The 13,420-nt window shown below is 50.8% G+C and overlaps 4 protein-coding genes across 4 annotated transcripts; 3 read left to right on the top strand and 1 right to left on the bottom strand.

Annotated features, from left to right (window-relative positions):
• Positions 1-74: 74 nt before the first annotated feature.
• Positions 75-2,429, top strand: Triagg1_8252 (uncharacterized protein; the record flags this gene model as incomplete). Its single annotated transcript, XM_062903078.1, has 1 exon — positions 75-2,429. The coding sequence occupies one exon, from the start codon at positions 75-77 to the stop codon at positions 2,427-2,429; it is 2,355 nt and encodes a 784-aa protein (XP_062752881.1).
• A 779-nt stretch (positions 2,430-3,208) lies between these two features.
• Positions 3,209-6,167, bottom strand: Triagg1_8251 (uncharacterized protein; the record flags this gene model as incomplete). The annotated part of the gene is made up of 2 exons (XM_062903077.1): positions 3,209-4,980; positions 5,036-6,167. 2 exons carry the CDS (start codon positions 6,165-6,167, stop codon positions 3,209-3,211), a joined length of 2,904 nt encoding a protein of 967 aa, XP_062752880.1.
• Positions 6,168-9,711: 3,544 nt separating this feature from the next.
• Triagg1_8250 (CAZyme family GH76) lies at positions 9,712-11,551 on the top strand (the record flags this gene model as incomplete). Its single annotated transcript, XM_062903076.1, has 2 exons — positions 9,712-10,146; positions 10,217-11,551. The coding sequence occupies 2 exons, from the start codon at positions 9,712-9,714 to the stop codon at positions 11,549-11,551; spliced, it is 1,770 nt and encodes a 589-aa protein (XP_062752879.1).
• Positions 11,552-12,243: 692 nt separating this feature from the next.
• On the top strand, positions 12,244-12,870 carry Triagg1_8249 (uncharacterized protein; the record flags this gene model as incomplete). Its single annotated transcript, XM_062903075.1, has 1 exon — positions 12,244-12,870. One exon carries the CDS (start codon positions 12,244-12,246, stop codon positions 12,868-12,870), a length of 627 nt encoding a protein of 208 aa, XP_062752878.1.
• Between the last annotated feature and the right edge of the window lie 550 nt (positions 12,871-13,420).

Raw genomic sequence — 13,420 nt, 5'->3', positions numbered from 1 at the left:
TTATCTTTTTTCCATTTTACCCTTTGGAGTCTTGGATTACGGCCCCCATCAGTGGCTGTAGAAGCTCATCCAGAATGGGTGTCTCCAAGAAGAATCTGAAAGCGACCAAAAAATTCGAAAAGAATCACCTGAAGGGTGTTCTGGACAAGAGAAAGGCCGGCGCAAAGCTCAAGCAGAAGCTGCAGATCAGAGAGAAGCAGAAGTCGAGGAAAGCCCAAGATTCCGAGTTCATAAAGGGCTCAAAAGATGGCCAAGATGCTACCGCCGCTCCTGCCAAGAAGCCTGCCGGAGGCAAGGCGAAGAAGGTCACTGAGATGAGCGTCGACGATTTCTTCTCGGGCGGCTTCGAGGACATCATCGACAAGAAGGATAAGGCTGGCAAGCTCGGCAAGCGAAAGCGAGACGAAGCCAAGGAGGATGCGGATGATGCAAGCGAAGGAAGCGATTCGGAGGTCTCAATTGGTGGCGCGCCTGTTGCCAGCGACAGCGACGACGGCAGCGATGACGATGACGAGGCTACTGGGCTTGGCATGAGCAAAGAGGCCATGAAGGGACTTGCCGAGAAGGACCCCGAGTTTTACAAGTTCCTCAAGGATAATGATTCAGAATTGTTGGATTTCGACGAGAATGCAGATCTCGCAGAGGTGGACGAGTTTAGCGCTGGCGAGGAAGACGCCGACGAGGAGCTCCCCAAGAAGAAGAGAAAGAAGGGCAACAAGGCGGAAGAGGAGCCGGCACAGAACAATGAGCTGACTCGCAGCACCATTGCCAGCTGGAGGAAAGCAATGGCCGAGACCCATTCTCTGCGAGCAACCAGACAAGTGGTGCTCGCATTCCGATGCGCTGCCCACCTTAACGAGGCCGATGAGGAGGGCCAAGCAGATCAGCGATGGTCCATCAACAGCCCGGAAGTGTTCAACGATATCCTGCTGCTTGCCTTGAAAGAGGTGCCAGTGGTTATGAGTCACCACCTCCCTGCCAAAGAGTCGGCGGCCGGCAAGGTCTACGTACAGACGGAGGGAAAGAAGTTCAAGGCTTTGTCCGTGCTTCTGAAGTCTTACATCTCCTCCATCATGCACCTCCTCAGCACACTCTCTGACGATGGCACAATCACAGTCACTCTGTTGGCTATCGTGGAGATTCTTCCATACCTTCTCTCCTTCAAGAAGCTCATCAAGGCTCTTGCCAAGTCCATGGTCAACCTGTGGTCTCAAGCCGCCGGCTCCCACTCGTCACGAGTCACTGCTTTCCGCGTGATTCGACGACTTGTCATCATCGGAGACAAGGGCATCCGCGAAACCGTCCTCAAGGCCGTCTACCAGGGCCTTGTTCAGGGATGCCGAGTCACCAACCGCAACACGCTCGCCGGAATCGACATGATGAAGTTTTCCGCGGCCGGGCTCTGGGGCATCGACCCAGCCATTGGCTACACCACCGCCTTTACATTCATCCGCCAGCTCGCCATTCACCTCCGCAACAGCATCGTCAACAACAAGAACAACTCGTTCCGCATGGTATACAACTGGCAGTTTACCCACTCCCTCGACTTCTGGGCCCGCGTCCTTGCTGAGCACTGCACGCCCCTAAAGGAAGCCGAGGCCGGCAAGGAGAGTCAGCTGAGACCGCTCATCTACCCCCTTGTTCAAGTCACACTTGGTGCCATGCGCCTCATTCCTACATCACTATACTTCCCCCTCCGCTTCCACCTCATCCGCTCGCTGCTGGTCCTGTCGCAGGCCGCCGACGTCTACATCCCACTAGCCTCACCGCTGCTGGAGGTGCTCAACTCGGCCGAGATGAAGAAGGCTCCCAAGGCATCGACGCTCAAGCCCATGGACTTTGCCGTCTCTTACAGAGCCCCCAAGTCATATCTCCGCACCCGAGTCTTCCAGGATGGCATCGGAGATGAGGTGGTCGAGCTGATGAGCAGCTTCATGTATACTTGGTCCACATCCATCTCATTCCCAGAACTCGCCCTCCCTGTCATCATCCAGCTCAAGCGATGGCTCAAGCAGGTTAGCTCCAAGTCCAGCGGCAACAAGAACAACAAGCTCGTCTCGCAGTTTTCGGTTCTTGTGCAGAAGCTCGAGGCCAACTCAAAGTTCATCGAGGAGAAGCGCGCGAGGGTCGACTTTGCGCCTAAGCACCGCAGCCAGGTCGACGCCTTCCTCAAGGACTTTGACGCTGCCAAGACGCCTCTTGGTGCGTACGTCGTCGGCCAGGCAGCCGCCCGTGCTGAGCGTGCAAAGGTCCTGGCCGAGGCGAGAAAGGAGGACGAGCGGAAGAGGAAAGAGGATGAAAAGGCAGATTTGTCAAACGAGGACGGAGAGGACAGTGACGAGGAGGTTGACATGGACGGTGAGCTAGGAGAAGACAATGACGACGACGAAGAAGCAGAGGAAGAAGAGGATGACGAAGACGAAGAGTAGACGTTGTATATAGCCTGATTCATGTCAGATAATACGGAGTTTTTGGTTCCAGAATATAAGATAAAGAAGGAAACGAGTTGGTCGTTTGTTCATATTACCCTACTTACCCGCACATGCCATCATGTCATGACACGTTATTCGGGGAACAATGTGTAATAGCTTGCGCACAAGATTAGCCATCTATCCAGTATCATCTATCTCAAACATATAAACAAAAACCACCAGCCCCCCACCCCGGACTGGATAATCAGATAAAGTCAACTGCTGAGATAACGATGGAGGATTGTTCAGAAACAATGGATGAGAAACGAGGGGATGACTGTTATTGGTGAGCTTCTCTAGTACACGGCATGCGTCACAAGAAGCACCTACAAGATAGAAAGTAGCAGGTTTTAGAGAAGGGCAGTGATAACAGAGACATTAGAGCACAGTAGATATATATCGATGTAGTAGATATATATCGATGTAGTAGATATATGTTGATATAGTAGATATATATCGATGTAGTAGACACATGTCGAAATTGTAGACACATGTTGAAATTGTAGATATATGTCGAAATTATATATAGAGGTAGATAGATCCAGTAGATGTAGATGGATCTAGCAGATAGTCACATTGTAACTCAAGGATAGGTCACAAGTTGGGTAAGAAAACAGGATCACTTTGATCACACTAATTATACAGTAAGAATTCATCAAGGCTATAACACGATACGCCTATTATACACTAATCCCCAACGCCAGTGCTTATTAAAACAGAAAACAATGCCTTGGGCCTTAGGCCACGATACCCATACCCTCCGTCATTTGGTCACTCATATTCGTCACCTCTCGAACATGCATGCCCGTAATGTTCAAGACTGTCATTTCCACCTGCTCCTGCGTCATTTCCTGGCCGGCAGCCTTCTGCCCTTCAAGAACGTCATATAGACTATAAATCTGATTATTCTTTGCCTCAACACGATCCAGCAGCTTCCGTATTGCCCCAGCCATGGTTTCTCTCTTGTGGCGGTCCATCGACTTGTCAGACTTGTTGTACCGCGCTTGTAGCTTTGTCAGCTCCAGCTGAATATGCTGCGACTCGTCCTTTAAGCCTTTGATGACAAGAGCCAAGGCCTCGCCGGGGGAGTTGGCTGGTCGAAGCGTGTGGTCACCTCCCGAGACACGGTCACTGACGGGAATGGGCCGCGGTATTGATACACGCTTCTTGCCCGCCGCCAGGTCGATTGTCGAGATGACTCCAGAGTGAGACGTGATGCGGCTGCACACTGTGCAGTCCTGGCAATTGTGGTGGGAGAGACTGTCAAGGATCTGCCGAGCATTATTCGACAACGCAGGGCATCCGTCTCGATCAATCGAGTCTGTCGTCGTTCTCTTCGACTTTGAATCGATGTGCACGATTTTCGGCGCTGACTTCCCAATATCATGACTCCGCGATTGTTTCGTCTCCTTGCCCATGGGACCGCCCTTAAGATCCGCGTTCAAGTTGAGGGAAATGGCGAGGTCCTGAGAGATATTGTCCACCGACAGCAAGCCAGTGTCGTCTTCGTCACCAAAGGGATCCATACCTGGAACCGATAGGCGGCTGGCGCTCCGACGCTTGCTGCCCTGATTAGCCACGGTAGACTTAGGTGCTGCCTTGTCGGGAAGAGCAAAAGCAACCTTGGCGGTGCCGGCGTTCTTAGAGGGTGATGATCTGACGCTGCTCTTGGACCCAGCAGGCATGTCTTTTGTTTCGGTATTGTCATTTGACTTGAGGGTTATATCAGGGACAAAGAATGCCGACGTCATGTTTTCGTCTGTTTCTCCTCCATCCTGGCGGGTCGTAAAGTCGCTTTTACTGTTGCTTGAGCCCCGATAGCGGTCCAACTGCCGTTTCAGAACCTCAATCTCTTCCTTCAGCTTGAGGTTTCGATCATGCAGATCATGGATGCTGTGCTCAAAGCCAGCGTTCTCACGGCGTAGAATCTTGTTTTCGCTAAAGTATTTCTCATTGTGTCGAACAAGGCCTGCATTATCTTCGCGAAGGGTTGCCCTTTCTCTCTTCAACGACTGAAGTTCCCGTTGCAGTGCTTCAATCTCCTCGCGAGCAGCATCAAGCTCGTGCTGGGTACCATCCAAGCTCTCTCGAAGATCTTCATTCTCGTCCATCAGACTCTTGTTGTTGGCTCGTAGAGTCCTGTACTCTGCGAGGCCATTGCTGGATTCGGCTTCTTGACGAAGATGCCGTTGTTCACGCCGTAGGGCATCGATTTCTGCTCCCAGTGATGCGTTGTCTTGTTTCAGTGCCGCAACATCCCGACGCAGTGTGTCGTTATCCTGTCGAACCTGTTCGGATGACCCCAGCTGCTTGTGGGTGTTTTCCAGCTCCTTCTCCTTCTCCTTAAGCTGCTGAGCTAGCTTGCTGATATTCTCACAAGCCTTCTGCAGACGACCAACGCCACGATCACGTTCTTGGGTCAGAGTGTCATTCTCCATATGAAAAGTGCTGATCTGGTTTGTCGCTTGGTCTAATCGCTTCTGGAGAGACGCTACTTCAGCTTGGAGTACTGTGCGATTGTTAGTCAACGGGTATAAAGATTTCAAGGGGACATGTCCAATTACCCTTCTTCTCCGACAAAGTCTGTGCATTTGCATTCGTATTCACGTTGAAACCGCTGAGTGCTCCGTCTGCGCCCTTGCGAGATGCAAGTTGGGCTTCGAGCATCTCAACTTTTTGCTGGAGACCTCTGGCGTAGTCTTGCACCTTTTCATACTGGTCCTGAGCAGCACGGATAATATCCGCCGATGCAAAGATAGCAGCCTCGTCTTCAGCAACCTTAATGCCGTCGACCTCTGCGTATGGCACGCCAAAGGGCCTGACGTTCTGGTCGTGTGCTCGGCCATGTCTAACAATGATAGGAGCACCATCTTTAATAATCGATCCACCGAATCTGAATGTGCTAGTAAGAAAGTTATCGCGGCGCGCGAGGTCTGAGTCCGTCATGAGGGACGGGTGTGGCGGTGAGGGGGGTACAGCTGTCAAGCTAGACTTTGCGGATGACATGTTACTGTCGAGGGACGGGACTCTCCGGTCCTCTTCCCGTTCTCTGGGGTTGGATGATGCCCTGCGAAGCGTTTCCAATGCTTCTTCGATAGTGACCTGCCGTTCCTTCAACTGATCTCTAAGTGGAGGAGGGGACTGGTTGTGTATTTTTGATAGAGGGCTGGGGTTGCGAGGAGCAGTGTAGTTTAGGCCGTAAGTAGAGAGGCCTTTGGCGGGCGGGCGTGAAATAACTTGGGACAGGTCGGCCTCGTCGACGCGCGGTTGCATCTCCGACCGCGTTCTCTTAGAGCCGTTCCACGCGTCCTCGGTGGTATCATCAATGTAGGCGGGAAGCGGAACAGCCTTTGGCAGTGTCTCCTTTTTGTTGTGGTTGAGGGGCGGGTCGGCCAGGGGCGCTGTTGTGTCTGTCTGGTCGTCGAAGATGGGCCGCGTCTTGGGCTGGGAGTAGAACTCGGGCCACTTGCGGCGGGCAGCCTCCCAGTTGATGGGCAGTTTTCTGGGGGCTGCAACGCGGGCAATGTCCTCTTGCAGCCTGCGTGTGGATTCGCCCTCGGGATCTGAGAAGACGGATGACAGCGTGGGGCTGGCTCTGCCGGTGGATGACGGAGGGGAGTTGAAGGGGTTATCGCTGCTAGCCTTGATTTCCCTAATAATTCGCGAACGATATCTGGTATTTGCGTCGGACTCCATCGCTCTCTCTTCTCTTCCTCACGCTGCTGGAGCAGCAAGAGTCGAGGATGGGCTGTTTGGGGGTTGATGAATGGCGGTAAGCGGCGGCCTTTTTTTTCTCTCTCTTATTGTTTCGCGTCGCGTCTTGCGCTGTCAATGCGCCAAGCGGTCGGAAGCGAGAAGGGAAGGGTCTGTGGGCTCGCAGGAAATTGCACTGATCGGGTATCTCGATGAAGCTGACGATGTCAGGTGTGACGGAGCTGCTGTGGTTGTGAATTCGAGGTTTTTGCGGGAGGAGAAAGGCGAAGAGCAGGGCTGAGAATGCCGAAATTGATGTCCAGGGATTGTTTTGGGGTGTACCTTCCTGTTGCTTGATTCGAGGTGTAGAAAGTAAACAACACTAAGCCGGATTGGGACAGCGGGGTATGCAAGTACTTGCGAACGAAGATGCCGCGTATTTTGGCAGTTGGCGGCTGCTAGGTACTAATGTACATACAGGTAGACCATGATTCAAAAGGTACCACTGACCCTTGCTACCGTATCATTGCTCGTACTATCTGGTACCATCGCTACTTTCTTCTACCATCGCTACTTTCTTCTACCATCGCTACTTTCTTCTACCATCGCTACTTTCTTCTACCATCGCTACTTTCTTCTACCATCGCTACTTTCTTCTACTATCACAAGCTTCTACCGGTTAATATCACTCCATACTCTAATTCAGCCATCTTTCTCTACTTATTCCAGGTGTTTGGAAATAAAATCCAGCTCCCAACCACTTAAATTACTGCCCGGATAATACTTTAGCAGTACCTTCCAGTCAAAAGTTAAGAGGCTGGCTTAGTCCCCGTATTTTAGACGCCCACTTCCCTGCCAACCCGCCATGAAGCGAGCCCGTACCTTTCCTGCTTTAGAAGCAAGGTGCCTTACTGAAGCACTTACAGCTGCGAAGTATCATGTAATGTCTATTCAGTGACAACGGGCGAGAAAACGAGAAAGCATGCATTCGAGAGCACTACGAATTTCCGATTCCTAGCTAACATGTAAAGAATTATCATTGACGTGCGAAGATAGTACATTGCATCCATCTGTTATTGTTTGTTTGTAACGCAAGCGGGCCATCCTGCTCGTATTACACAACACCCCAAAATAGGTAATCTCAGCCAGCCAACGGCCGCTCCCTTTGTCCAAACTCCCTTGAGCCCATCTCGTCTTAATAATTGGGAATATGTACTTCTTCTACCTATTGAGGTATGCATCCACAAGCACAGCCCAATCCTGCTCTCAAAGTCTTGTTGAAAATAGGGACTTCGAGATATCAAACAAACCTACATGGAAACAAAACCCATGACACCAAACTACCAATCACATTCAAAACGATATCCAATAAAAACGCGTGGAAGTCGATTTTCTGGGAAAGCTGCACGGAGCAGAATAGGTTAGACCACAAGGGAAGATGTCTCTGGAGGGCGGACGTGAAACAGCTTCTGATAGGCAGATCGCCTCGTCCTCGACGCGTGCTGCGTCTCCAATCACCAGCGCGTTCTCCTGGAGTCATTCCGCGCGTCCTCAGCGGTGTCATGGGTGAAAACACGAATCTGCACTTGAAGAGATCTTTAACACACTGCAAATTAGCACTGTTACCTAAGATGCAAGGTGGAGAGGTAAAGACAAGAACCATCTTCCCCATCAGGTTGTTAGTACTCACCTAGCTTTTCCCCAACCAGACCATCATATCATCCTGCCCACCTTCTAGTGGCAGTACACTGCTTTCCTCTCCAAAAGGGAACGGCAACTGACGAGTTGGTTTACACACGAACTTTCCCCCCTTCTTGAGTTCCAAAGGTAATTTTTCTACCCCCCAGTTCATGGCTTTCATATCTTTTACCTGTAATGCCCAAGTTCCCTTCCAATTACTTTCCTCACAAACCGGCTGACAAAGGAGCCAGGGAAATTCTTGACCTTTACAATATCTCCATGATCTCTTAAGTTGTGCAGCCATTCGGGCAGCATCATCTTCGCACTCATTCGGCGTTTCATCCTTGCACTCTTTATTATCGTCTTTTTCGCGTTCTTTTTCGCGCTTGCGCTTCTCCATGCACTCCCACTTGTCCGGCGGGACTATTATTGGCATTCGACGCATAGCTCGCCCAAAATAATAGTCATCCAACACTTGCCGAACTATACTAAACGGCGATTTCAGAGCCTTGGTAACACGAACCATGTCTGCCCTGGTCTGATGTCTGAGAGAAATTGGAATATTTTATATTCAGCGATGATGGTTGTCATGTAGAACTGGGGCAGCAACGCAAGCAAGGCCCTCTTACACCCTATGTGCTGATTCGCCCTCCCGATCTGAGATGATGGAAGACAGCGTCGATTTTGCTCTGCCGTTGGCAGTACAGAGTTGCGGATATATGAAATAGGAAATCCGCTGTGGAGGAAGGGAGAGAGGCTCTATATATGCACCTAAACTAGCGGAAAACCTCGGATTACGGCCGAATCCTTCGAAATCTCAAGGTTCACTTCGAGAAAAGCCACCGCAAAAGTATACACACATATGTCACTCGATGGATTTGCTCGGGCCTGAATCTTGACACAGGTAGCTCTTTCATTTGTTGGAAACTTTATTTGATCGATCATCCGTCCATGAATAGGTACAGCCTTCAAGTTATACTTTGCGGCTTCTCCATTTGAGGCTCGCGGTTCGCCCATCGGATCGAAGCTCCGAGGAATTGGGGCGACCCTCAAAAGTCTCGGCCAATGTAGACACTCGATAGAGAATAACACTTTATACTAGGGCAATTGTACGAATCTAGATTATTGAGATAGAGTTTGCGTTACCTTGGATGATTAACTTGCTGGAGCAGCAAATGAGCCACCGCGACTAAACCAAGTAGCGCTGTTAGATATCGAACCTAACCTTGGATAACTCATCCAGTCAGCAGCTGGGGTATCACCAATGAGCATACCCTGTAGCTCCATCGGAAATGCATGTGGTAGAATTCAAGGCCACGAAAGCAAGGCAACTACATGTGAGATCAAGAAAGTACGAATAGTGAATAATAAAAGAACGGTATCAAGCTAAATTATTTAACATTGACATGATTCATTAAGATGTCTCGAATTGAATTGACTGAGATTCTAGTAAGAAGGATTTGCGGCTGAGGGGTAGATCGGCGCTGGTATGGAAACGAGCCCCATGACATCCGAATTATTGGTTCGGCACTTTAAAATACTTGCCTAGTACCTTTGCTTATACACACATCTTCATGCCAGCAAATGAAACTGCCGAGTACCGCCTAGGTAGCCCAAGAACAATGAAGCCAAACTGACACACACTCTAACATGTAAGGCAGTCATTTGACATACCCAAAACATCAGCCCGATGCTCTCAGTTGTATGAATTCAACCACCTCGCCTCACATTCATAAGACAAACATTCTTTACTCTTCATCTGTCAAGCATCTACACTGACAGATGATGCTCTTCAGCTACATACGCTCATTTGCTCATCCTCGTCCATAACCAACCTTACTTATTCATTACATGTATACATACCGTCATGTTTATCCTTGCTTTCCTCCCCGTGGTGATCGCCTCATATAGACATACCAAACCAGAATATTGCTCCATATATGCCGTGGCGACCGACTGTCGCCCACCGCCAGACGCCTTCCTGCACATCCCCGCAAGAGATCTCGCCTCCGACGAGGCCAAGACTGGGATCCTCGAAGATGCCTTCTCCGCACTCGCCGTGCTGCAGAATGAATACTACCAAATCGGACGAAATACATGGCCATCGGCGATAGACTGGACCGCCGCAGTCACCGAGACCGTCGTTTCCGGCATGCTGTCAACCCTCACCAAGTCGATAGACTTGATCGTCCCGGGCATTACACCCAGTATTCGAGAAGCGCAAGAAAACCTCATCTCGTCAGTGTACGACCAAGTCATTGGCTATCACTTTGCGCAGGATATAGTTGCTATCCGAGACCAGGTATGCTCCCCCCCCTTTACCCACTTGTCCCCAAGTTATATCCCCGGCTTAGAGAGACTTTCCTATCTAGGCCTTTGATGACATATTATGGGTGGTGCTTGGCTGGATAGAGGCCGTGAATTTTGCTCGATCGCATGGCGGCATCCGCTTCCCCGAAGCCGAGCACAGCCCCAATGCTAGTTTCCCTACTGACATCCATGCCGCTTTGGCATTGCTGCCGTGGCGCGGCCATCTCTGGATCCCGTCCTTCCAGAGCCGGGCGAAAAGCTTCTGGCTTTTTGGCGCTCAGGGCTGGGATACGGCCTTGTGCCACGGGGGCATGGTCTGGAACCCCCGGTTGGAGCCTTACAAGAACGCCATCACGAATGAGCTGTACGTTTCAGCTTCGATTTCCATGTATCAGTACATGAGCAACGGAAGTGTCGCCGATAAGGATCCGCTACATCTTCAAGCGGCGATTGAGGGCTACAAATGGCTTATAAACAGCAACATGATGAACCGTGATGGCTTGTATGCTGATGGGTTTCACATCGGCCGACGAAAGCATGGGGGCGTGGAGTGCAACATTCGCGATGAAATGGTGTACACTTACAACCAGGGCGTGCTGCTCACTGGCCAACGAGGGCTATGGGACGTGACAGGGAGCCCCTCGTACCTAGAAGACGGCCATAATCTTATCCAGGCCGTCATCAAGGCCACCGGCTGGAGCTTGAAGACGAACCGGCCAATAGATTCGGTGGGTGTATCTGCAAAGCTGCCCAAATGGAGAGGACTCGGTCGGGGTGGCATCCTAGAAGAGAATTGTGATGTAAGCGGAACGTGTTCTCAGGATGGCCAGACATTCAAGGGCATATACTTTCACCATCTGACTGCGTTTTGTCGGACCTTGGATGAGGTCAACCTCAACAATGGCGACTACATCGACGTGGATGGTTTCACTCGAGTCAAAGCAGCTCACAAATCGGCCTGTCAGGCGTATCTCGGCTGGATCAAGCACAACGCTCTGGCAGCGCTGAAATCTCGAGATGGTCGAGGACGCTTTGGCATGTGGTGGGGGTCAGGGCTTTTCGGCAACATTCACGTATCTCGTGCAAGCGACGGAATCGACCATGATGCTGTTAATACCACCGACTACCGTAGGGACGGGACCCCAAACAATGACCTCTGGGGTCGAAATTCGAGATGGCTGCCAGGATCTCGGAAGAGAGGACTGGATAAGCAGGTTACGCTAGAAGATTACAAGAAGATGGGCATGCTGGATTCGATGGAGATACCCATGAGGAAACCAAAACCACGCCCTAGCGACCCCAACGATCGCGGCAGAGGACGCACAGTGGAAACCCAGGTGGGAGGCGTCGCTGTGCTTCGCGCCTATTGGGACATTTCGCAGTCACTATCGTCATGAGAGTCATTGTGGCTGAGACTTTTGACACTGTGCCTAGCAAAGCAAAGCTGCATCAACTGACTCTTCGGTTTCGTTTAACCTCGTTTTACCGTTTGATCCTAGTCTGCTTTCTGGTTCATCTCGTCTTTTTGGCCTCTGAAACTACATGTAGGCAGTAAAAACCCGCTGTCGGCATCAAGGCGTCCTGACACTCCGATCTGGAATTGGCCGATTGGGTGGATGCGGCCCCGATGGTGGAGGCGCGGAGCCGGAATCGTCTCCATGGGCTAGGCCAGATCGAGCAGAACGATTCGAGATACGCAAATACGCTCCTTGGAGGCCGCGTGGAGAGAGGCACAGCCATGGTCCCTGATGATCTGAGCCTCCATGGGAAGAGGCGGTGCGAACGCAGGATATAACGTCGTCATGCAGTTTCGCTCTGGTATTTGGAATTTGCATCGTTAGCATAGCAGCTTTAAACTTGTATAAAGATCCCGTCTCTTATCTCTCATTGTCTCATCACTCAGACTCCTTACAGACAGACATCCTCTACTCTTGATCAATCATTGTAGCCTGATTCCCTTGTGAACCATTCCGTCTGATCCTTCGCGCATCATTTCATTTTCTCGGCGTAGCTTACACAAGACATCAAAGTCTCCGGCTACATTACCTGCATAGTATTACTCTCTATATCCGTCCAATCACCACAAACAATGGCCGGGCTGCTCATTGGCCTCGTGGCTGTTGCCGCTCGAACAATGGCCAACAAAGACGATGACGGTCGGCAAAACCGCAATAATGGATATGGCAATGGATACAACAACGACCAATACTACGACAACCAAAGCAATGGCCGCAGCAACAATTACACCGGTGGTTATCCCAGTGGCTACAATAACGGCAGTGGTGGCAACAACAACTACAATACCCCCCCTTATGCCGCTTACCCACCACAAATGGTGGTTGGCCGTCGGGAAGAGCGTCGGATGAGTAGGAGAATGCGCAAGGCAGAGCGCAAAGCAAGGGATGCCGACATGGTCTTGTCCTTGATGAACTCTGGTTCGCGTGCGGGCCCCCGCTCAGCCGTACCTCCGTATTCGAATACTATGCAACCTCAACCCGGCAATGGTGGCGTGCCTTACATGCAGCGTGGCGACAGCTCAAGGAGTCAAGCCATGTATCCCCCCGCACAGCAAGGGGTCATGGAGCCGGAAGGATCTCAATGGCGGGATGTCCAGAGTCGTGACCGGCCGACCAGCCGAGGGAATCTGCACCCAGCAAGCTCGTCGGAAGGTCTACCGACATACGAGCAGGTAGTTCGAAAATCCGGCAAGTCTTGAGAAGAGATGATTTTAGAGAGGTAGCGCGGAGAAAGAGGAGTAGCCGTGTTTTTGATTCCCCTGCATGATTCCTTGCATCATGAGCTTTTATTTGAAACTTGGATTGATTGATTGCTGCGGGTGACGTGGAATGATAGATTGGGTGCATAAAGGAATTATCTCATCCGGTAGATGACTCGTCCTAGATACCACTGGAGTTAGTAATACATGCTTGGTCTTTTACTGTACTGAAAGAGTTGTAGTAATATTGAATGCTGCGCTGTGCGGATTGAATCGAATCAGAACGAGTGATAAAGCATTGGGCGCAATCAAATGCGGGCTCCGATATCGATGCGCTCTTGGGCCATGTCTTGATTGAGTCAGCTCTGCACACCCAAGTCCAATTGCATGCATGTCTTGATGGAATCTCCCGCTGCTGTGGCTTGTGTCTTGACAACTTACCTCATGGCTTATTCCACATGCTCTACTCCGTAAAGCGTCAGTACATTGCCAAAGAACTTGAAAGCCATTTTTGCCATATAAAAGCATGCCCGCAATCCTATTAGTTTTG

Source organism: Trichoderma aggressivum, assembly GCF_033847375.1.
Source record: "Trichoderma aggressivum f. europaeum strain CBS 100526 chromosome Unknown scaffold_039, whole genome shotgun sequence".
Lineage (NCBI taxonomy): Eukaryota > Fungi > Ascomycota > Sordariomycetes > Hypocreales > Hypocreaceae > Trichoderma > Trichoderma aggressivum.
Note: the sequence above shows the minus strand (reverse complement) of the source record. Positions and strands in the feature narration are given on the sequence as shown.